The following is a 23731-nucleotide window of genomic DNA, read 5'->3' on the forward strand; positions in this document are numbered from 1 at the left end:
GTGCCAAGAAGACTCTTGAGCTGGAAGACTTTCTAATACATCAAATGATATTCTCTATCCATTTAAATCTGCCAGGAAAATATGTCAGAAGTCTGTTTTCAGGGCCACCATGAATCTGTACATTGCCTTTGTGGGAATTAAAAAATATATCTTGAAGACACCTATAAATAAATATACTGATTTTGTCAGAGTAAGATGCTTCACCATTAGGAAGTTGTAATAAACATACCAATATACTGCGCAGTCTCTGAATGGAGCTTCCTGGCTGGTGCAGTGGTTAAGAATCTGCCTACTAATGCAGGAGATACAGGAGACATGGGTTCGATCTCTGGGTTGGGAAGATCCCCTGGAATAGGAAATGGCAACCCACTCCAGTATTCTTGCTGGGAAAATTCCATGGACAGCAGAGCCTGGTGAGCTACAGTCCATGGGGTTGCAAACAGTTGGATACAACAGAGCAACTGAATACGCATGTGCAATTCTCTGAATGTGGGGCCCCATCCTCCCTAGGATTGTGCAGTGCAGCCCTTCTTGTCAATGGGGAGTCAGTGTGAGTTTTGATTGTTGTATATCTGTTGTCTAAAAGTGAGGCCCACTTCTTATGGACCCCTTTAGGCATAGCTATGACTTTGCCCCTCATCTGTGCTTCCTTGGCCTCCATGGGCCCAGCAGGCTCTGGTGCTTCCTCACCACCACCTTTGGGACCCCACAGGCAGAGATGGAGTTGGTCCAGCATATTGGTGTCCCCGCCAGTAAGATCATCTATGCCAATCCCTGTAAGCAAATTGCACACATCAAGTATGCTGCCAAGCACGGGGTCCAGCTGCTGAGCTTTGACAATGAGATGGAGCTGGCAAAGGTGGTAAAAAGCCACCCCAGGGCCAGGTAAGCTGAGAACCACTCAGGTGGGAGGCTGGGCTGCCGGTGAGGGTGGGGGGAGTAGGTGAAATAGGGCTGGGGCTGAGGACCCTGCCCTGGAGCTGGCCATAGCCACAGGAGGTTGGGGCGGGCACTCCTGGGCTGGACCCAGGATGCCAGAGCCTGACTAGGGTGGAGGTAGAAATGATGGGTTACTACAGTCCAGGCAAAGCCCCTGGTACTGTGGAGGTCAGAGCCACGGCAGAGGGAGCAGTGGTCGGGAAAGTTACATAAGGAGGCAGCATTTGAGGTGGGCCTTGAGGGGTGACTGGCATCTGGAGTGGGCCTAAACAGTGCATCAGAGGGAGCTGCAGGAGCAAGCACATGGAGGCAGGAAGCAGCACAGGGCGTTCGCAGGATAAGCAGAAATTGATGTGGCAGGATCATACCATGTGCGGCCAGGGGTGAAGAAGTCTGTGATACTGATCACGGGGCAGGGACCCCAGTGCATGTGGGCTTTGGAAGGGGTCAGGGCTGGACATCTTTTTCAGGCTGTGCCCCTCACCTGGTCACTGGACACACTGGGGGGGCCAAGAGGGGTGCCACTCAGGTTCACCCAAAGCAGCTTCCATTTTGACTATTTCACATATTGAAGATACAGGCGTTCTCAGTAAGACTGTTTTAAAAAAAAAAGGGCCCCTCCACCCCACCATACAAGAGAAGTTGGAAAAGCCTGGCTGATTGGGAGGAAGTAGGGCTGTCCAGGGGGAAACTGGTGAGGTTGGGACCAGGGCAGGGGTCCCATGGAAGGGTCCGGGGACATTTAGGGAGTGGATTGGACAGGACTCAGAGGTTGACTGGCTGTGCAGGGGGAGGAAGGGGGCTGGGGCTTATGGGGTTGGATATAGCTCTGAGCCATGAGGGTTCATCCCCCTTGACTAGAGAAGATGTAGTTGGGGTGGGGGAAGTGGGCTCCCGCCCCCCGCCGAGGTGCTGCGCCGTGTCTCCCTCCTCAGGATGGTTCTCTGCGTTGCCACTGAGGACTCCCACTCTCTGAGCCGCCTGAGCCTCAGGTTCGGAGCGTCGCTGAAATCCTGCCGACACCTGCTTGAGAATGCCAGGAGGGACCATGTGGAGGTGGTAGGTGTGAGGTGAGTGCCGGAACCACACCATCCCCCACCATGCCCACTGCCTCCTGCTGCTTTCCCAGGACTTACTCAATTCTGTGCGAGACCTCCCCCAGGGCCCCCAAGGCAGGCCTGTCCCTGGGTCTGGAATTCTGCCATTTGAGAGTTTCCTCCCTTTGGAAAGAAGGTTTGGAGTGTCCCACCGCCCCAACCCCATAGTCTGCAGAAGGTCCTGTCCCAGCAGGTTCCAGGAGGGACCTGGCTTTGCAGGAAAGTGTCCCCAGCCTGAAGCCAAAGGTCATCCTGGCACACCTTGGCTCTGCCGCTTTTCTAGTGGGGATGTGGAAGAAGCCAGAACTATGACCTGATGATACAGTTTTCCCAAGCTCTAGAGTTAGGATGGCCAGGCACTGTGCTAAATGCTCCATAGACATTGTCCCACAATTGTGGGACCTTATCCCCACTTTATAGATGGGGAAACTGAAGCATGGCCGGCCACATTGCTGAGTGAAATGTACATTAGTTCTGGCTAACTCTGGGGCCCTAGCCCTCCTCCCAGGAAGGCACAGCCCCCAGAGGCAGCGTGGAGGGACGGAAGAGGCACCAAGTGCCAAAGGTCCTTGGATTTAGTCTCTTGTCCACTCTTCACTTGCCACATGGCCCTTGGCAACCCACTCAACCTCTTAGGCCCACAGTCACTGCATCTGGAAAATGGGCACAGCATCCGGTATGCTTGGGCAAGGCTGCTGCTGGCTGAGGCTGAAGTGGTGGTACCTGGGGTCCTGTGTGTAAGCCGAGACTCTTCCTCCCTCCCCAGTTTTCACATTGGCAGTGGCTGTCCTGACCCTCAGGCCTACGCTCAGTCCATTGCGGACGCCCGGCTTGTGTTCGAAATGGGCGCTGAGCTGGGCCACAGGATGCACATCCTGGACCTCGGTGGCGGCTTCCCTGGAGTGGAGGGCGCCAAAGTGAGATTCGAAGAGGTCAGTGGGGTCACAAGGGTTGCACTGGGCTGGGTGGGGGTTGGGGGGAGGGTTACAGTGGTCCTAGGAAGCCCACTGTGAGTGGGTCCCCTGTACTATGCGCTGTGTTTGGTCCTTTGCCTGGATTATCTCATTATTAACCCTGTGTTACAACTGAGCAAACTGAGGCTCATAGAAGCTGCTTCACTTTCTGAGTCCACGGAAGGGCCGGCTGCACACCCAGCTCTGCCCAGACTCTGAACATGCACATATTTGAGGCTTAACTGGGCCATGTCTGCATAAGTCATAAGGCTCTCTGAGGGTCTGGGTGTGCCCTATTCACCCTCCTATGGGATAATGAGAAATCAAGTCGGGCAAGGGAAGGAAAAGACAACATTCTGTCCACTTCTAGTCCATCTGTCTCCTTCCCATCTGCAAGATTCAGTTCAGTTCAGTCACTCAGTCATGTCCGACTCTTTGTGACCCCATGGACTGCAGCATGCCAGGCTTCCCTGTCCATCACCAACTCCCGGAGTTTAATCAAACTCAGGTCCATTGAGTCGGTGATGCCATCCAACCATCTCATCCTCTGTCATCCCCTTCTCCTGCCTTCAGTCTTTCCCAGCATCAGGGTCTTTTCAAATGAGTCAGTTCTTTGCATCAGGTGGCCAAAGTATTGGACTTTCAGCTTCAGCATCAGTCCTTCCAATGAATATTCAGGACTGATTTTGTTTAGGATGGACTGGTTGGATCTCCTTGCAGTTCAAGGGATTCTCAAGAGTCTTCTCCAACACCACAGTTCAAAAGCATCAATTCTTCAGCGCTCAGCTTTCTTTATTGTCCAACTCTCACATCCATACATGGCTACTGGAAAAACCATAGCCTTGACTAACAGACCTTTGTTGACAAAGTAATGTCTCTGCTCTTTAACATGCTGTCTAGGTTGGTCATAACTTTCCTTCCAAGGAGTAAGCGTATTTTAATTTCATGCCTACAGTCACTATCTGCAGTGATTTGGGGGCCCAAAAAAACTAAGTCTGTCACTGTTTCCACTGTTTCCCTATCTATTTGCCATGAAGTGATGGGACTGGATGCTAAGATTAAATCAGGAAAAATGTGTCATTGCAACCCCCACTTAAACCACTAGGGGTCGCTTTTCCTTAGTAAGTGCCTGGTTCTGGAATATTCACATCTCGGAACTGAATTTAAGAAAATAATCTGTGATGGACACTAAGAATTAGCTTCAAAGATGATCATTGCAACATTCTTCATAACAGAAGTTCAGTGGACTTTCCCAGTCCAATGAACACTCAGGGATTGGCTAAATTACAGTACATTCTTTCTTTTTATGTAAAATATTTTTACTTTTATAAAGATATAATTTTTTATAAAAATGTTTTTATAAAAATATTTTATCATATGGCAGTGATACCAGTGTATTTTCTGGGTAAATGCAGATGAGATTTATTAAAATATTTTTATTTTTAAATCTTTCTCTTTAATTACTTAAAAAAAGTTATTTATTGTTTTAACTGAAGGATAATTGCTTTATAGAAGTTTGTTTTCTGCCAAACATCAACATGAATCAGCCATAGATATACATATGTTCCCTCCCTTTTGAACCTCCCACTTCTCTAGATTGTCACAGAGCCCCTGTTTGAGGTCCCTGAGTAAATTACAGTATATTCTTATGTGAAAAGAATTTACATAGATTTACATACATGGAGAGATCATTTAGTTTATTGAGTAAAGCAGGTTATAAAAACCTCTATACTTATAGCCCTATTATGTTTATAATAAAACATCAGGTTTTCAGGTTTGTATAAAAAGGAATTAAAGGAGTGATTTCAATAGGTTAGCACTGAATAGGTTAATCTGGGGTTAGAATTAGGGGTGACTTTGATCTTTTGTTTCCTTCTCCGTCTTGTCTATAAAAATGAATTGTTTAGCATACTGGTTACTCAGGAAAGAAAGATCTGCATCATGGATTCTGTCATCTGAGTACCAACTGTTCGATTAAAAATTCGTTTTTCCATTGTGGGGGGCATTGAAGGGTGATTTTGAAGGGTAAGGGTCTTGACCCTGCTCCGTCTCTGCCTGCCTGCCTTGGCCAGCTGTCTGTGGTTACCAACTGGGGTCTTAGCAGCTGCCAAGTTCTGCTTCCTGAAATCAAAGCTGCTTTCAAGAAGTAAGACTTGGAGCTGTAGCTAGTCTCCAGCATAAACCCCACATTTCAAACATATAATTGTCTCTCCACCCTCAGATTGCTTCTGTGATCAACTCAGCCTTGGACCTGTACTTCCCGGAGGGCTGCGGTGTGGACATCCTTGCCAAGCTGGGGCGCTACTACGTGACCTCGGCCTTCACCTTGGCAGTCAGCATCATCGCCAAGAAGGAGGTTCTTCTGGATCAGCCAGGCAGGGAGGGTAGGTGCCAGGTGTGCAGTGGAGGCTCGTTCTTCCCTAAAGCTGAGGATGCTGGTTGGCTGAGCTGGGTCTGATTTTAGGGGGTGGGGAAGTCTGGAGACTGGGTCATTCTTTAGGGAAATTTACAGTCATGTCTCCTCACCCCCAAGGCACTCTTTTAGCATCTTTTTTTTCCCCCATGCGTATTTGTATTTTATGAAGACTGAGGTCAAAACAATCTTGGGGAGAATAGATACTTTATTAAACCTATTGTATATGGGTTTCCTGTGTGGCGCAGTGGTAAAGAACCTGCCTGCCAATGCAGGAGACACAAGAGACACGGGTTTGATTCCTGGGTCAGGAAGATTCCCTGGAGAAGGAAATGGCAACCCACTGCAGTATTCTTGCCTGGAAAATTCCATGGAGCCAGGCGGGCTACAGTGCATGGGGTTGCAAAGAGTTGGACATGACTGAGCACACATTTTATAGTACAGATGAGGAAATTGAGAGCCAGAGAGTATACAAGTGAATTGCTTAAGAGCTAGTAAGTGGTAAAGCCTGCATTTGACCCCATGTTTGTCATCTTTCCAGAGTCCAGGCTCTTATTCACCCTACTGCTTCTCACAACATAATGAAAATAATTGACAACAACTTATATTGATCTAAGCCCATTTTGCAGATGACAGAACGTAGGCATGAAGAGGTTGAGTCACTCACCCAAGGTCACACAGCTGAGAAGGGGGCAGTGCCAGGGTTCAAGTCCAGGCTAGGCTGACTCATGGACAGGAGTTTGGCAGGCTGCAGTCTGTGGGGTTGCAAAGAGCTGGACATGACTGAAGTGACTAACACTTTCAGGCTGACTCAAGGCTTCTCTGTTCACACTGCCAACATCAGTGCTCCTCCCTGACCTTCTGGATAGATCAGTCCTCCCAGCAGCCTCTTGAGTAAGAGGTCTGACTCTGATCTTAGAGCTTTTTTCTCTGCTCTGGGACCCCCAGCCTAAAGGTCTGGGTGCTTTTCCCAGAGACGGGTGGTGGGCTCCAGGTGGAAGGTCTTCTGTGTGTATATGTGTGCATAGGGATGGAATTCTTCTGGCCTCCTTTCCAGATCTGGGATTATACTCTCTAGTCCAGCCTGGAGACCTGACTTCTCATTCCAGCTCATGCATTGCCCCATTGTGTGCTTCTGAGCTGGTGACTCAATCTCTTGGGGTCCTGAGTTCTGGTGGGCTGCTCTTCAGCCTTTGCTGGGGCATCAAGGGCTCAGATGCAAGCCTGGAGTGTGTCCTAGGCAGGGTTGCTTAGCTGCAAGGTGTTTCCAACCCAGCCATGAACACAGGAGGAGGCAGGAGCCGCCCCATAGCTGAGGAGGGGGAAGCCCTACTGTCTTCTTGCTGAGCCCACCGTTGTCCCACCCCCTCACATGCTGCTTGTGCCCCCCGATCCCTCCCCTCCCTGCAGAGGAAACCGGTTCCGCCCCTAAGACCATCATGTACCATCTCAGTGAGGGCGTGTATGGAATCTTCAACTCAGTCCTGTTTGACAACACCTGCCCTACCCCCATCCTGCAGAAGGTGAGCCTGCCCTGCTGGGCCTGTTTTCAATTGTGTGAGTGCATTTAAATAACATTTTTTTTTTTGGTGTGTGTTGTTATCTAATTTTGAAAAAGTAAAACATATTCGTTGGAGAAAACAGATGCTAAGAATGAAGAAGCTTATCACCCCTAATTCCACCACATAGAGATAGAACCCTTGAATATTTAGATTTTAGTCTTTTAAAAAATGTGTTATACTTTCCCCCCATAAAGTTGGGATCATATTCATTTGTAACCTGATTTTTTTCCACTTCATATGGGATGTGACTCTTTCCATGCCATTCACGAATCTTTAACAACACGCTTCTTGATAACCATGTAATATTTTAGGCCATCTAATTCTAGCAGCTGTCTGTTTGGTTTCCTGTTTTTGAGCTTCCTGAGTCTATCTTGACATCCATCTCTGATCACTGCTTGTGGGCTGGGTCTTCATTGTGCTTCGTGGGCTTCGTTTCCCCATAGCATGTGGGGATCTTAGTTCCCTGACCAGGGATCGAACCTGCATCCCCTGCATTGCAAGGCAGATTCTTAACCACTGGATCACCAGGGAAGTCTCTCAAAATTCATTTTATTGAGTTTTTCCATGTTAACAAGGGAACAGGAATAGATAGAACATTCCTCCTAGCCTGCCGAATCCAGCCCAGGGCCTTTGGCAGCTTTAGTGGGCTTCATTACGAGGGGAAAGAAAATCAGACACACTTGTGTTTTCACAGGCCTTTGTGTGGTCCTGCTTCAGGAAGGAAGCTTAAGTGCCTAACCAGCACCTAGACCACCGTGAGTTTTCAATATGTGCTGTTGTTTTTCTTTCCATCTTTTTCTCCCCCCAGAGTCAACCAGATGTGGGCTCCTCTTTGTAGCTCTTCCTGCCTGTCCTCTACTTCAGGCAGAGGGAGCTTCCCTCCTCCAGGCGCCCCCCCCCCACCCCCCGCAACTGGATGAGTCCTCATTCCATAGCTGCATCGTTGTCTGAGTGAGCCTCCCCGATGATGAAGTGCTCAGGAATTCAGTTTTCTACGGTGATGCACTAGCGTTGCTTGCATTCCTGTGGTCTCCCACATCCTACCGCACAGGGGAAGGACCGGCCTAGGCCAGCCAAGCCCCAGGTTATACAGCAGGCAGCAGTCGCTTCCTAGTCCCCTTCCCAGTCCCAGCTCCTTCGTCCTCTTGCAGACCATCCCTGACCCACTCCCCATTGCCTTCATCAGCTCCTCCGAGGAGCAGGGCTGTGGTCCCAGCCCAGCACCACACCTGCCCCAGGAGCCTGGTGGATCAGTCTCCAGCTGGTATTCCTGACTTGGGCACCAGAATGTTCCTAACTCCTTCAGTGGTCTATGCTGCTTCTCCTCTGGGGGGTGCTCAGGTTCCTTCTTCGGGCTGTCAGCCACTTAGGAGACCATACCTAGGGTGGGGCCCGAAGTGTGGCCATGGAGACACTGTGTAGACGACAGCACACATAGTAAATGAGCTACGGTTGTGCTCAGGTCTACCTCAGGTAGAAAAAGTCATATTAAACATAATCCTTGCTTCAGGGTATTTTTCTCATCATTGGAATATGTATGGCCTTTTTTGTTTGTTTGTTCGTTTAATTCAACAAATATTTGAGCACCTTCCATGTGCACTGAGGTCTCCGGAAGGTAGTAGGTGAGGAAGGATTGCTTGTGCCTTGGAAATACAATCTTGCTGAGTAGAAACGTGTGTGTGATACACACACACACACACACAGAGAAGTACACAGACTACAATGTTATGAGAAAAGTACAAAAAGTACAGAACAAATGTTACTGCATTTTTTTCAAAAATATTTTAGTACTTAACGTCTAAAATATAAGGACTTAAGAAACACAGTATCATCATCAAACTAAAAACTAAGCAATTCCGTAGTATCCCTTGTCACCTTGTGAGTGTTCAGATATTCCCTTATAAATGGTTTTTATAGTTGATTTTACAGGTGAGAAAACTGAGCATAGGGAGGTGAAGGAACTTACTCAAAGTCACACAGTTAATAAATGGCAGTGTTTTAAACTGTAGACCCTTGGGGTAGGGTTCATGTCTTATTCATCTTTGATTATCTGTCTGTTGCTAAAGACCAAACTCTGAACTACTTTCCTATAAAATGATTGTCTCCTTGTAAAATCACTGCCTCCTTGTAAAATGTCTTCATTAGCATTTGGGCATTGCTAATTTTTTGTTATTCTTATTCATGTTTCTTTGAGTATCCTCTGTCAAAAAAATATTCTTTGTATAGCTTGTATATTCTTGTATAGCTGGCTCAACGTACCTGCTTAAAGTATATTCCCTTTTAAAAACCATTTTCTTATGGTGAGTCTCTGGAATAGGGTTACTGAGTAAGAGGATTTAAGCATTTTTATTCTTCTTCATATATATTGTTAGATTGTTTTCCTCCACGCTTGGACTAATATGTATTATTACCAGTAGTGCTATTTCACAATAAGCTCACCAGCATTACATGCTGAAACCTTTTTCTTGGTGGCTAATTTACCTGAAATGGTATACCTCAGTCTTTCATTTTTGTTTCTTTGACAAGTGTAAAGCCTTCTTTCATAGATATTTCAACACGCTCTCATATGTCTTAGCTAAGTGTTCTGCAATTAATAGTAAGGATATTTATCTCTTTCTCCCTGCTCTGCGGGTTATAGATTTACCATATGTTTATGGTGTGTGTGTAAATATATATATATATATATTTACATATATATGTAGAATAAATACATAGAAAATTTACTGGAGAAAATTTAGCACAAAAAGTAATAATCCACTAATCCCACTATTCAGAGATGACTATTGTCAAATTTTACTTTCATTTCTTTAAGTGTCATAGTGCACATTGTTTTAACTTAAAAAAAACATATTATGAGACATGGTTTTCTTTTTTATATTAATTCAAATTTCAGTATTTGCTCAATATGGGAAATATCTAAATCATAAAATTGAGGAAAATCAACTTCATTTTATGTAAACTATAAAAGGCCAACCAAAGCAAAATCATGTTTGCTAAAGTGAATACTTTTAAATTAGAAGCCAGTATATAACCTTTGTCTCCCAGAGAAGCCCTGGATATATAATAACTTAGTAACTTTGTCTTTTATTAACAACTTAGTAACTCTGTCTTCTATAACAATGTTTGGGCATATTAATTTTATCTTTTTAAAATGCTATTTTAAAAGCAACAACGGAGGTAAAAAAATATCCTTTACTTTTGAAAGTATTTTTAGCATGGTTTTGTTTAGTCACTAAGTTGTGTCTGACTCTTTTTCAACCGACCCCACGGACATAGCCCACCAGGCTTCTCTGTCCGAGGGCATCTCCAGGTAAGAATCCTGGAGTGGATTGCCATTACCTTCTCCAGGACTGATTTTCTTTACTGATATGTTAGGTAGACTTGTTATTTATAAACATTTTAAATATTCACTGAGTGGTCTAAAATGACATATGTAGGGTGTAAAGATTCAGTTCAATAAATGTGTGTTAATACTTCATAAATGCAAGGTATAGTTAGGTGTGGGGAGGGTTCCAGAGGGGGCAAGTACCATGGGAGTTTTATGAGAATCTTTGGAAGCAAAATTTAGGGTACAAACTCTGATCACCCCACTCTGTACAGAGACACCTTGTTGCCAAGATCAAGTTCTCTCACTTGTCATTGTATTTTATTCTAATTATTTATGGTTTAAAAAGTAGGATTCCATCTGGAATACATTGCAGTAGTACTTTTTCAGGTCTGGATCTGGTTAGTTCTTGTCTTAAAAATTCTTAAGTAATGATTTCTAATCCTATTTTATTTCTGCTTTGCCATACTATCCATTGCTTTTATTTTTCAGTGATCTCTGGTTTTTATCCTGTTCTTTGGACAACAGCTTTGTGCTATGTTTAGAAACCTGGTAGGGGGTGCCTTCTATTTCCAGCAGTGTGGTAGACTAGATACTCTGAACAGCCTCCCCACTGACAAAGAAGACTGTGTCCTGACTTACAAGATAGCAGGGAATCTTCAGAGGTCAATACACAAGTGAAAGCAGGAATTTCCATTTCACTTAGCGTAAAAGTCAGTCAACCTACCAGTCCAAGGGATCCTTTTAAGTGTAAGTCAAATCATATCTCTTTTCTACCTGAAACTCTGCTTGGGCTCCTGTCTCACTCTGAATTAAAGCCAGAGACCTTCCAGGACCTCCCAAGGCCTTTTGAGACCTGCCCCTGTTACCTCTCACACCACCTCCCTCACCCACATCCCCTTGTTCACCCTACTCTAATCACTCCAGCTCCTTGAACTCACCAGGCATATTCCTGCCTCAGCACCTTTGCACCAGCTTTCCCCTCTGACCTGATCACTTCTCTTCTAGGTACCACCCTGTTTCTCTCCTCACCTCCTGTAGGTCTTTGCTGAAAAGTCCTCTCCTTACACCCGGACACCTTATACCTTATTTAATGTTACACCTGTACCCCTCACCTAATCTGTTTTTAAATTACTTTATAACATAGTATATAATTTACCTCTTTGTTTTTGTCCCTCCTGCTAGACTATAAATCCTCGGAGGACAAGGATCTTTGTCTATTTTGTTCACTAGTGTGTCCCAAGCATGTACAATAGTGACTGTTCCAATATGTTAAGTGAATTAATCCAGAGAGAAAACCTAACTCTGAAACTGGCCTTCTCTCTGGGGGTGTATGTGGAATCCTTTTAGCACTCATCTTCAGTTTTGATAGCTATGAGTGTTCCTAGGGACTAGCCAAGATAGAGAATCTGATAAGATCCCTCATATAAAGCTGGGAACCCTAAAAAAGTACATCGTCATTAGTGTAAGAGAATACTAGGAAAAGCCCCCACAGAGGAGGACAAAGAAAATGTGTCTATTTTGATCTTGTTAGTGGTTGGAAGAGAGCAAAAAATTGCGAATTTGAAGGTACAGCTAGTCTTTTCTTGGGTTTGTTGCCCAAATTCGTATTAACTGTGTGATCTGGAAGCCTGAAGCCTAGAATTTATCTTGCAGAAGCAAACACAAACTCTCTCTTGAGGAATCTTCAAGTTAGGCTTTTAATAATTTTCACAGATAAAGTTTTAAGCACATGAGCTCACAATAAAAAAATCACAAAACACAAAGAAACAAGTCACCATGAGGGGGAGCCAGCATACGCCAATAGAGAGCAGATTTAAAGCTGCAATTATGTCATGTACTGGAATTATCAGATGCTAAAAATTGAAGAAAGTAGGGAAAACCACTAGACTATTCAGATATGGCCTAAATCAAATCCCTTACATTTATGCAGTGGAAGTGACAAATAGATTCAAGGGATTAGATCTGACAAGAGTTCCAGAAGAATTATGGATGTAAGTTTGTGACATTGTACAGGAGGCAGTGATCAAGAACATCCCCAAGAGAAAGAAATGCAAAAAGCCAAAATGGTTGTCTGACAAGGCCTTACAAATAGCTGTGAAAAGAAGAGAAAGAGAAGGCAAAGAAGAAAAGGAAAGATATTCCCATTTGAATGCAGAGTTCCAAAGAATAGCAAGGAGAGGTAAGAAAGCCTTCCTCGGGGATCAATGCAAAGAAATAGAGGAAAACAATAGAATGGGAAAGACTAGAGATCTCTTCAAGGAAATTAGAGATACCAAGGGAACATTTCATGCAAAGACAGGAACAATAAAGGACAGAAATTGTATGGTCCTAATAGAAGCAGAAGATATTAAGAAGAGGTGGCAGAAATACACAGAAGAACTATACAAAAAAGATCTTCATGACCCAGATAATCACGATGGTGTGATCACTCACCTAGAGCCAGGCATCCTGGAATGAGAAGTCAAGTGGGCCTTAGGAAGCATCACTATGAACAAAGCTAGTGGAGGTGATGGAACTCCAGTTGAGCTATTTCAAATCCTAAAAGATGATGTTGTGAATGTGCTGCACTCACTATGCCAGCACATTTGGAAAACTCAGCAGTGGCCACAGGACTGGAAAAGGTCAGTTTTCATTCCAGTCCCAAAGAAAGGCAATGCCAAAGAATGCTCAAACTACTGCACAATTGCACTCATCTCACACGCTAGTCAAGTAATGCTCAAAATTCTCCAAGCCAGGCTTCAACAGTACATAAACCGTGAACTTCCAGATGTTCAAGCTGGATTTAGAAAAGGCAGAGGAACCGGAGATCAAATTGCCAACATCCGTTGGATCATTGAAAAAGCAAGAGGGTTCCAGAAAAACATCTACTTCTGCTTTATTGACTATGCCAAAGCCTTTGACTGTGTGGATCACAACAACCTGGAAAATTCTTCAAGAGATGGGAATACCAGATCACCTGACCTGCCTCCTGAGAAATCTGTATGCAGGTCAGGAAGCAATAGTTAGAACTGGACATGGAACAACAGACTGGTTCCAAATAGGGAATGGAGTACTTCAAGGCTATATATTGTCACCCTGCTTATTTAACTTATATGCAGAGTACATCATGAGAAATGCTGGACTGGTGAAGCAGAAGCTAGAATCAAGATTGCTGGGAGAAATATCGATAACCTTAGATATGCAGATGACACCACCCTTATGGCAGAAAGCAAAGAAGAACCTCTTGATGAAAGTGAAAGAAGAGAGTGAAAAAGTTGGCTTAAAGCTCAACATTCAGAAAACTAATATCATGGCATTTGGTCCCATCAGTTCATGGCAAATAGATGGGGAAACAATGGGAACAGTGACAGACTCTATTTTGGGGGGCTCTAAAATCACTGCAGATGGTGACCACAGCCATGAAATTAAAAGACACTTGCTCCTTGGAAGAAAAGTTATGATCAACATAGATAGCATACTAAAAAGCAGAGACATTACTTTGCCAACAAAGGTCCATCTAGTCAAGGCTATAGTTTTTCCAGTAGTCATGTATGGATGTGAGAGTTGGACTATAAAGAAAACTGAGCACTGAAGAATTGATGCTTTTGAACTGTGGTGTTGGAGAAGACTCTTGAGAGTCCCTTGGACAGCATGGAGATCCAACCAGTCCATCCTAAAGAAAATCAACCCTGAATATTCATTGGAAGGACTGATGCTGAAGCTGAAGCTCCAATACTTTGGCCACCTATGAGAAGAACTAACTCATTTGAAAAGACCCTGATGCTGGGAAAGATTGAAGGTGGGAGGAGAAGGGGAAGACAGAGGATGAGATGGTTGGATGGTATCACTGACTCGATGGACATGAGTTTGAGTAAGCTCCTGGAGTTGGTGATGGACAGGGAAGCCTGGCATGCTGCAGTCCATGGGGTTGCAAGGAGTCGGACATGACTGAGCATCTGAACTGAACTGAAAAATAAAACAAAAATATTTACCATGTTTAAAGAAATAAGAAATTGAAAATATATAAATTGAAAATTACTTCTGCTTACCAAAAGTAAGCATATATAAAAACATGATCTAACAGATTTTTAAAATAACTAAATAGAATTTCTAGAAATTAAATATATGAACATTGAAATCATACACAGGGTAAGCAAGATATTGGGGCTTCCCAGGTGGCTCAGTGGTAAAGAATCCACCTGCCAATTCAAGAGATGTGGGTTTGATCCCTGGGTCAGAAAGATCCCCTGGAGAAGAAAATGCAACCTACTCCAGTATTCTTGCCTGGGACATTCCATGGACAGAAGAGCCTCGTGGGCTATAGTCCATGCAAAAGAGCCAGACACAACTTAACAACTAAACAACAACAAAGTAAGATATTAGAGACAGTTGAAGAGAGAAGATATGGGAAAATAAAGAAGGAATGGGAACAGAGCTGAAGGAACTTTGCAAATGTAGCAGAAAGAGACAAATAGAAAAGAAGAAAGACAAAGAAAGTGGTAGATAGAGTGAGAGGGCATAATGTCTAATCATAGTTTCAGAAAGAGATTGTATCAGGATACAGAAACAAGACAAGTAGTTTGAACAGGGAAAATTCAATATAAAGAATTGCTAACTTTAAAGATGCCTAATTATTGAAAAGGATAAAAGCACTTACTACATCTGGTAAGGGAGAGTGAAAAATGAAGCACCTTAGAGGAGGGCTCCTCCCTGCAGGTCTGAGATTGAAACCTTTGAGGAAAGGCTATGATATGCAGCCTTCCAGTGGCAAGGAAACTTTCAGAGGGTTGCCAACACAAATGAATTGCAGAAGTAGTCTGCTGTGGAGTGGAGAGAAGCTGGTGGGACTGTGCAGGCCAAAGTTGAACTGAGGGCCACCAAGGTGAACGCAACCACACCCTCATACCCTGAGCGAAAGGTGGCTACATGGAAAACAGCAGGCTAAAAGGGAGAGAGTCCCTTCTTCCTGATCTGCCCTTGCAGTATTTTTCCAGCAACTTATATTGACAAAGCCTAACATAGAGCTATCTGGGCTTCCCTGGTTGCTCAGTGATGAAGAATCTGCCTGCCAATTCAGGAGACGTGGGTTTGATCCTTGGGTCAGGAAGATTCCCTGGAGAAGGAAATGGCAACCCATTCCAGTATTCTTGCCTAAGAAATTCCATGGACAGAGTGGCCTGGTTTACAGTCCATGGGGTTGCAAAAGAGTCAGACATGACTTAGCAATATCAACAACATAAGGCTGGCTAGAAAGGAAGAAATGTCTCACTCTAGTATACAAAGCAGGGCGAAGAAGGGTAGATTTGGAACTGAGGCAAAATAAATAAAATTAAAAATGAATAGCTGGCAGAGAGTTAATGGGAGGAACATTTATTCTCAGATTCAGGAAATCCAACAAATTCCAAGTATGTTGCCTAAAAATAAATCCATATGTCAACAATGTATTAGTGAAACTGAATATCAAAGGCAGAAGAAGATCATAAAACTAGTGAGAGAAATGAGACAGATAAAAGAATACATGTAGAAGAATATTAATTAGACTTATAGCTTATTTTCCTCCCATAACAATGGAAGGCAGAAGATAGTGAAATAGCAGCTTCAATCTATCAACCTACACTGGATAGCAATAGAATGTAATTTGGGAGGTAGAGTGACCAAGTTCATATTCTAAGGTTTTGAATTTCTTGTGTGTGTGTGCTGAGTTGCTTTAGTTATGTCCAACTCTGTGTGACGCTATGGACTGTAGCCCACCAGGCTCCTCTGTCCATGGGGTTCTTCAGGCAGGAATACTGGAGTGGGTTGCCATGCCATCCTCCAAAGGATCTTCCTAACCCAGGGATCGAACCCACATCTCTTAAGTCTCCTGCCTTGGCAGTCGTGTTCTTTACCACTAGCACCACCTTAGAAGCCCTTCAGTTGCTTGAGCAGAAGGTAAAGATGTTGACTGATTTTAGACTACCTTAGGTATACATATTACAAAGTAAATATCTGGAATAACCACTAAAATAGTAGAAGTTTATTAAAACAGTTTGGTTTGGAGAGTGGCATAAAAACATAGACCAGCAAATTTTAGAGCACACACACAAAAAACCCACCTATATCTGGAAACTTGATTTTGACAAGGCTTGCAAAGCACATCATTGGGAATTGCTTAATATATGATGCTAGGTCATCTGGTTGTCTGTAGGCAAAAAATGAAATTGGATCTCTATCTCTGCGGCTTTTAATTAGTAGTAGCTTATTTGTTTCTTAAATTGGAGGAAATTCTCTTTTTTGCTTTACTAAGTTTTTACAGCTAGGAGAAGGTAGAGTCCTTGTATTTTATCTCTCCTTTCAAGGTTTTATTATTTTCATGGGTTAAGTATTATTGTGGCCCAGATACATCCCTGAGTTTAGTAACTTAATGCTTTCATTACTGTGTGAGTGGAGATGGTACCCCATGTGTTTAAGCTGAGACATCGGCTTACATGTAAAAACTCACTAATCTCTAGTAACTACTCCTCTCCCCTCTGAATTTTCTAGGTGGGCAAGCTTTGTCTGCAGTATAATATTTTATTTCTTTATTTTTCTATAGTATACCTTTTTGTTTCTTTTTCTTCCAGATAATAGCTATTGTCAGCATTTCTCATGCTATATAAAATAGAAATGACAGAAAGGTTCAGACTTGGAGTCAGAAGACATGGGTCTGGTTTTTGGCTCTGCCATCTAGTAGCTGAGTAACATTAGGCAAGTTACTTAACCTCTCTGGGTCCTGTTTCTGTAGTTTCTTCATCTGGAAAATGAGGGGGCTTAATTTTAATAACTAAGGTTGCTTCTAGTTCTGAAATGAAGCCATTTTAGTATATCTCCATTAAGTTAGAGTTGGCTCCTTATTTTAAATAGTTTCTCTTTATTGTGGAGTTTAATTTTGTCTGTAGTTTCAATCAAGAAGGGGTGCTATAGGCTATTTAATGCCATGTTGACATATATTGGGAAAATTAAATTTGAATTGTAGATCTATATTTTCCATGTTACGATGAAGCCAGTGATCACCTTGTTCATTGTCTCTGCCTTCCATTTAAATCATCTGACCATTGAAAGTGATTTTTTGAATAAGAGTATGGATTTGATTAGCTCGGGTTTCATTTTGGATTTTTGCCTGTATGTTCACAAGTGAGATTTTGATCATAGGCTTTTGTTATGTTTCTTCTTTTTCCTTTTTGTGTGCTGCCCTTGTTCATCCTGTTTTTTTTTTTTAAATATTTTTGTACACTTTATGCAGTATAGGAGCTAACTTATGTATGCTTTAAAAGTTGGGGAACAATTTAGGGATTCCATCAGAGCCATGTGCCATTTTAAATGTTTCGTGGGTTTCTTCTGTGGACCTGTTCTCGCATTGGGCCTTTTTGAGGAAAGCTGCCATCCAGGTGCAGCTCAGAGGGCCCTTGTCTGGGACCCCCAGGAGCTGTGCCACTCACTCCCTCCACAACGCAGAGCAGGTCACTTCTTCCGAGTTTTCTCATCTGTAAAATGGTAATTGCAACTGCCCCCCAGATGAAGTGTGAAGTAGTGGTGGGTGTGCTTTTAAAGTAGGACCCTCTGCCTGCTCTCTCAGAGGGGGACCCTAGTAGCTGATTGGGTTTCTTGTATTTTTACAGGTGCTTGTCCATTTCCGCTCAGTTTTCCGACTTAAAAACAGAACTGAGAGTTAAAAGCCTGCCCCTGCATGCTTTTTGAACATTTATTTTGCTGATTCCTTTTTTGTTTCCTTTTTTGTAAAAAAGGTTGTAAATGGTAATTGCCTTATTTCCTGTGAAATTTTAAAATCTTTCCTTTCTACCCATTTTAAATTTATACCACTAATAAGTGAGAGATATCTGATTATAACTCAAGGGTGCCTTTTTTTTTTTCATTTTATTGTGGAAGAAGCTTTGAAACCTATTTTCTTAAGGATTTCTTAAGGATCCTCATGGATACATTTATGTAGCATTTCCCCTCACGTCTTTAAAAGTCAGCTTATTGTTTTTTAACAATTGGAACTAAGGGAAATAATTCAGAGCAACTGGGATGAATTTTACTCATTAATAAGAAGCTTGTGAACAAGAGTGTTAAGTTGTATGAACAAGGATGCAGTGATTTGACTCCTTTTTCTAGCATGTGAGGTTCCCGAGCACAGGAACTTTTTTTGTGTGTTCACTGTTGCATCCCAGGCTCTTAGATCAGAGCCTGGCACATAGTAGGTGCTTAACAAGTATCTGTTGAATGAATGAATGAATGGAAAGTTCTCACGTTTGAGTTTAGTAACATGTGCGTGTCTTTATTAATGAAACCAATGGCTCATGCAGTAACTTCTTGTCACACGAGTGTTATTTCCGCTCATGGCTCTTCCTGCTCCCGCTGAGGTACCGCAACGCCTTTCCCCCGCCTTCCGTTGGTCTCCTCTGCTTGCCTCCTCCTAGGCTCTTGGAGAGCTTCTATTTGTACCTTCTTTTTCTTTTTTGCTCTTTCCCATCACTCATGTATTCCCTGTTCATTCATTCATTCATTCATTCACTTAAGTTGTCTTCACGAAGTGCCTACTGTATGCCAGACTGCTAGGCTTGGAGGAGATGGGGGTAAACAAGACTGTCGTGATCTCTGGACTCAACCGAATTTATGGTCTGACGGGAAGACGGGCCTGAGGAGATACACTTCTTAAATATCTAATTATAAATGATTGGAAATGCTATGAAGGCAAAGGTTGCAGAGCCTTAGTAAAGGCTTCCGGGGGAAACTGAGATCTAAAGGAAGATTAGGAGTTGGTAGGTTTAGGACCTCAGGGAATAGCACGCGGATGGCTTGGGGAGCCAGGGGTGAGGGGAGGGAGGGGACAGAAACAGGGTTTACCCGGGGAGTCACAGCTCCACAACTCCAGTCACAACCTGCAGCATCCCTACACTGTGACAAATGGCCCTGATATCTTGGTTGTCCTCAGATGGTCTGTGCTACAGATTTTTCTGGATTTGGAAGTCACTTAAGAAAAAAGTAAAAATGTTATGTCATTGTTAGTTGTGTCTTTGGGTAAGTCACTTAACCTCTTAGAACCTCGGTTTCTCTGAAATGGGAGTAATTCTGTTGACTCTGTGAGGCCCTCTGTGACCTCTGCCAGGTCAGCCTGTGGCCGTCTGTGGGAGGCCGGTCCTCGTCACCAGACTGAGTGCTGCGGGAGCCTGAGGGACAGTCTCACTCACTGGTGTCCTTCTGGCTCCTGTTGCTGGGCCAGGCCTGGAAGGAGGGGATCATGACGGCCTGCACAGAAGGAGCCGCAGGGCTGGGCGCAGAGGACAGTCTCGATTTGAGGGAGGGGAAAGGGCTTGCAGAGGTGGGGAAACGCCCAGGGTCTGCAAAGTGGCAGATACTCCAGTGAAGACTGAAGCCAGAAGCTGACGGCAACACCACCAATTAATAAAGATGGTGCTAACCTACTGGGCCCTCACCGTGTGGTCTACACACGTCTGGTCTACGTACTCTTCCTATACTCATGTATCCTTTCACTGACCCTGGCAGGTAAGTAACTGCTATTATTCCCATTTTACAAATAAGCAAACTGGGGATTACATACCTTGCCCAAGGTCACACAGCTAGCAAGTGTTGGAGCCTGCATTTAAGACCAGGCACTGTGGCTTCTGAGTGCAGGAGGCAATGAGTGCAGATAAGTGGGAGGGCCTTAAAGGCAGGCTCGGAGGCCCCGTGTGCTCTGGGAGCCGTGCAGGCTTTGGAGGGAGGGAGTGCTCAGACTGTGCACGTTTGCCCGGGAAAGCTGACTGCCCCTCTCTCCTGCAGAAACCGTCCACGGACCAGACCCTGTGCTGCAGCAGCCTGCGGGGCCCGGCGGCCAGTGGCTGTGACTGCATAGCTGAGGGCCTGTGGCTGCCGCAGCTACACGTAGGGGACTGGCTGGTCTTTGAGAACATGGGCGCCTACACCGTGGGCATGGGTTCCCTCCTCAGGGGTGCCCAGACCTGCCGCATCACCTATGCCATGTCCCGGGTGGCCTGGTAAGGGGGCCCTGCTGGGAAATGGAGTGGGGATTGGAGAAGGGGCGGGCTGGACAGAAGCCACATGGGGAGCCCCAGGTTTGGGGCCCTGCCCCTGTGTAATCCAACGGGACAAGCAATCCTTGGCTGCTGATTTCAAGTGAGGCCTGTGCTGGGCACCTGGCTGTGACCTTTAATGAGGCCGCGCTTCCCTTGGGGAGCTCAGAGCCCTGGAGGGACACAGAAGCAGACAGGTGAGCCCAAGAATACAGTGCTGTGGGGAGGGCCCGGAGCCCTCTAAGCACTTTTGGAAGCTTAGATCCCCACCCTCACCTCCCTGAGGCCCAGATCGACCTTCCTGAGGAAAGAAGGATGAACTCAAAGCCTGGTGTGAGTTAAGTGGCTGGAAGGGCAGGAAGGGGCTTCTGTGCCAAGGTCCCCCATGGAAGAAGGACCTTCCATGGGGGGGACATGGTTCGATTTGGATTTTAGAAGGAATTGGGGGTGAACATGCCTTCAAGAAACATGAGGTTGGTCGGGGCTGGAGAGGGAGCAGGGCTGGACATGGGAAGGGCCATGAAGGCTAGCTAAGAGCTTCCAGAAGCAGCTAGCAGGGACTGATTGGAAGTCTGGGGGTGACATGGTCCGATTTGGATTTTAGAAAGATCACTCTGGCTACTGGGTGGATGAAGGGAATACAAGGGCAGGTGTAGAAAGAACTGACCAGTCGGGTGGCTGCTCACTGAGCATGCCTGCGCCAGACCAGCACAGGGATCCAGTGAGACAAGACTGAAAGAAAGTCCTGGGCCCTTCTGTCAGGCTCTACACTAGGCATCATGTGATGATTTTCTTTTACTCAAACACAAAACACTATGGAATTGGTGTTGACACAACAGAGGTCACTTGCTTGAGGTCACACAGCTGCTCAGCAGTGAAGAGCCCCCCCTTATGGGGCTGGGGAGACGGCTGCAGAGAGCAGGAGCCATTGGGAGGGGCTTTTATGCTGGGTCCTGGAGGATGAGCGAAGCCTGTGCCCCCAGGGACATGCTGGGGGCTTGAGCTCCCCTCACCCCAGGAACAATGGTCCCAAACGGCAGGCCTGACTGGGCATGGGATCAGAGTCACCTGTAGTCCATCCAGTCAACAAACCTGCCGCTCCTACTCTCTGCACGGGATAGGCTGATGCTGCCATTTTGAAATCATGGGTGTTTTGACAAGGCAAAAAAAAACCCCCAAAAAACACCAAATGTAAAAAAACAATCATCAAAACAGGCTTCCTTATTTATCCTGGCTCCATCGTCAGCAAACACAGGTGGATGAAGTTGCACAGAGTCAGGTGCACACATTACTAGGAACATAAAATTCTGATGTATTGAAATGGCCACGTCAAAAAATTCCCCATATCAAAGGGGCCTCCTGGGCATGTCCTCTTTTGAATCTGGCTCTGTGCTGGCTCCTGGAGGGTAAATGAGCATCTGAGAACATGGTAAGCCAGGGATTGGACCTGCACACACACACACACACACACACACACACACTAGCAGAGTCCAGTTCATCCAGAGTTTTAAGTGGCTTTGTCTAGCTGCAGTGGCATGAAGGGAAGATTTGGTCAAGAAGGACCTTGGAGGCCCAGGTTGGCCTTGATCTTGAAGGCAGTGGGGAGCCAGTGAGGGATTCTAAGAAACTTTATCTTTCAAAACCCATTTAGATAATGAAACAGAGGTTCAGACAGAGGGCGCTTGGCCTAGAGTACCTCCCACCTGGAAGGGAATGGCCTGACTGGACTGACTACTGATTTGCTGCTGAATTGCACACATCGGCAAAAGGGGGAGATGGGGGACTGGAATAGGTTGGAAGTATGAAAGGAGGGGAGGGAAGATGTAGATGGAAGAGGGAGGGTCCTGGGAAGCAGATCCTGGCAGAAGTAAGCAACAGGCTGTCATGCTGCCCCAACCCTGGCCTCTTGATACTGAACCCAGTGCTCTTTCCCTGTCCTCCTTCCAGCGTCCACCCCCCCCCCCCCCCCCACCAAGTGTGCGTTTACTTGCTCTCAGGAGCACTAGCCAATGAGTAGCTCAGGTACATCCCCTGCCCGGCTGTAGCTGGAGGATTATCAGGGAAGCAGATATTGAACGCTCATTGTTATCAAGGAGTACACTGTGCTGTGGGACTCAACTAAGGGTTGATGATGCAGGCAGAGACTGGATGTGCATAGGATGTGCCTGGGATGGGATGTGAGCCCAGAGATGGCTGCACCATTGTGCGTGGTGGGAGAGGCTGGCAGGGGCAAGATCTTGTGTGGTCTGAGAGTGGAGGGGAACTGCTGGCAACTCAGAAGGGATTTGCTTTTTGGAAAGATGAACCTGGGTCGAACTTGTCTGAAAGACTGTGCTTTCCTGGCTAGAGATGGTGGTGTCAGTGGGAATGGAGAGAAGTGGGTGCCTTTGGGGATGCTCAGGAATGGGGCTCAGCTGGGTGTGGGAACAAGATCTCCAACTTGTGGCCAGGACAGGAGCTGTTTATTAATGTGAGGATGTAGGAGAAATGGTTTGTAGGATTTTTGAGGGAAGGACAGATTTTTATTTTTTAAGTACTAAGCCTGGGGTATGAAGAATGTGGGCTTTGAAGTGAGTGTTGGGTTGAGTCCTAGTTCTACCTCCTTCTGGAGATGTGACCTTGGGCAGGTAACTTCTAAGTTGGTTTGCTTGGAGTAAAATGGGGACAATAAGTCACCCTTACAGGGTTTTGGGAGGATACAGTTAGACTGTAAGTGAAGTGCCCGGCACAATAATGGGCACATCAGTGAATGTGGGTTCCTTTCCCTTGTGGGTTAGGCTCTGGGGAGAAGACAGCAGTGGGGGAAGAGGGGGCCCCAGTGCAGGAGCCATGGGTAGTTCTTGGCCTATTGGCCCCATGCCAGCTGCCTCAAGAGACCCCCTCTCCCTTGCAGGGAAGCCCTGCAAGGGCAGCTGCTGCCTGCAGAACAGGACGAGGACGCCGAGGGCATGTGCAAGCCTCTGTCCTGTGGCTGGGAGATCACGGACACCTTGTGCATGGGCCCCGTCTTCACCCCAGCAAGCATCATGTGAGCGGGCCCCGTTCCCCCCCGGAGAACCCCAGCGGGGCCCCAGAGATGCCTCTGGGAGAGGTGGGGAAAGTGGCAAGCAGAGGCACCCTCTGGCCAGGACTCTGGTGCTCGCTCTGCCACCCCCACGCTCCACCTGTAGTGTTTCTGCCCTGTAAATAGGACCAGTCTTACACTCGCTGTAGCTCAAGTATGCAACATAAATCCTGTCCCTTCCAGCTGTGTCTGCCTCCTCTGCAGCGCAAGGGGCCTGGTCAGCCAGGTGTGGGGGTGTTCTTGGGGGTCTCCCTTGGTCTCCTTCTCATCTTTGTAAATATGAAGCAAATAAAATATTTAGGTTTTTTAATACTCCAGTGCAATCGGCAGTTCAGTTCACAAAG

At 45.5% G+C, this 23731-nt stretch overlaps 1 protein-coding gene across 7 annotated transcripts in view; it reads left to right on the plus strand.

Annotated features, from left to right (window-relative positions):
* The window catches only part of AZIN2 (antizyme inhibitor 2), a 41319-nt gene extending 17869 nt beyond the window's left edge, over positions 1-23450 (plus strand). For 5 of the 7 annotated variants that reach the window (XM_020896040.2, XM_020896042.2, XM_020896039.2 and 2 more), the window contains 7 exons: positions 713-885; positions 1875-2009; positions 2803-2968; positions 5211-5373; positions 6813-6925; positions 20073-20287; positions 23217-23450. In XM_020896040.2, the coding sequence (XP_020751699.2) occupies positions 713-885; positions 1875-2009; positions 2803-2968; positions 5211-5373; positions 6813-6925; positions 20073-20287; positions 23217-23355 (1104 nt within the window). In that variant the 3' untranslated portion in view covers positions 23356-23450. Of the gene's footprint in view, positions 1-669; positions 886-1874; positions 2010-2802; positions 2969-5210; positions 5374-6812; positions 6926-20072; positions 20288-23216 lie in introns of all 7 variants that reach the window. The other 2 variants (XM_020896044.2, XM_020896045.2) reach the window with 2 other exon arrangements.
* The last annotated feature ends 281 nt before the right edge of the window (positions 23451-23731 follow it).

The sequence above is a fragment of the Odocoileus virginianus genome, chromosome 30 (assembly GCF_023699985.2).
Source record: "Odocoileus virginianus isolate 20LAN1187 ecotype Illinois chromosome 30, Ovbor_1.2, whole genome shotgun sequence".
Classification (NCBI taxonomy): Eukaryota; Metazoa; Chordata; class Mammalia; order Artiodactyla; family Cervidae; genus Odocoileus; species Odocoileus virginianus.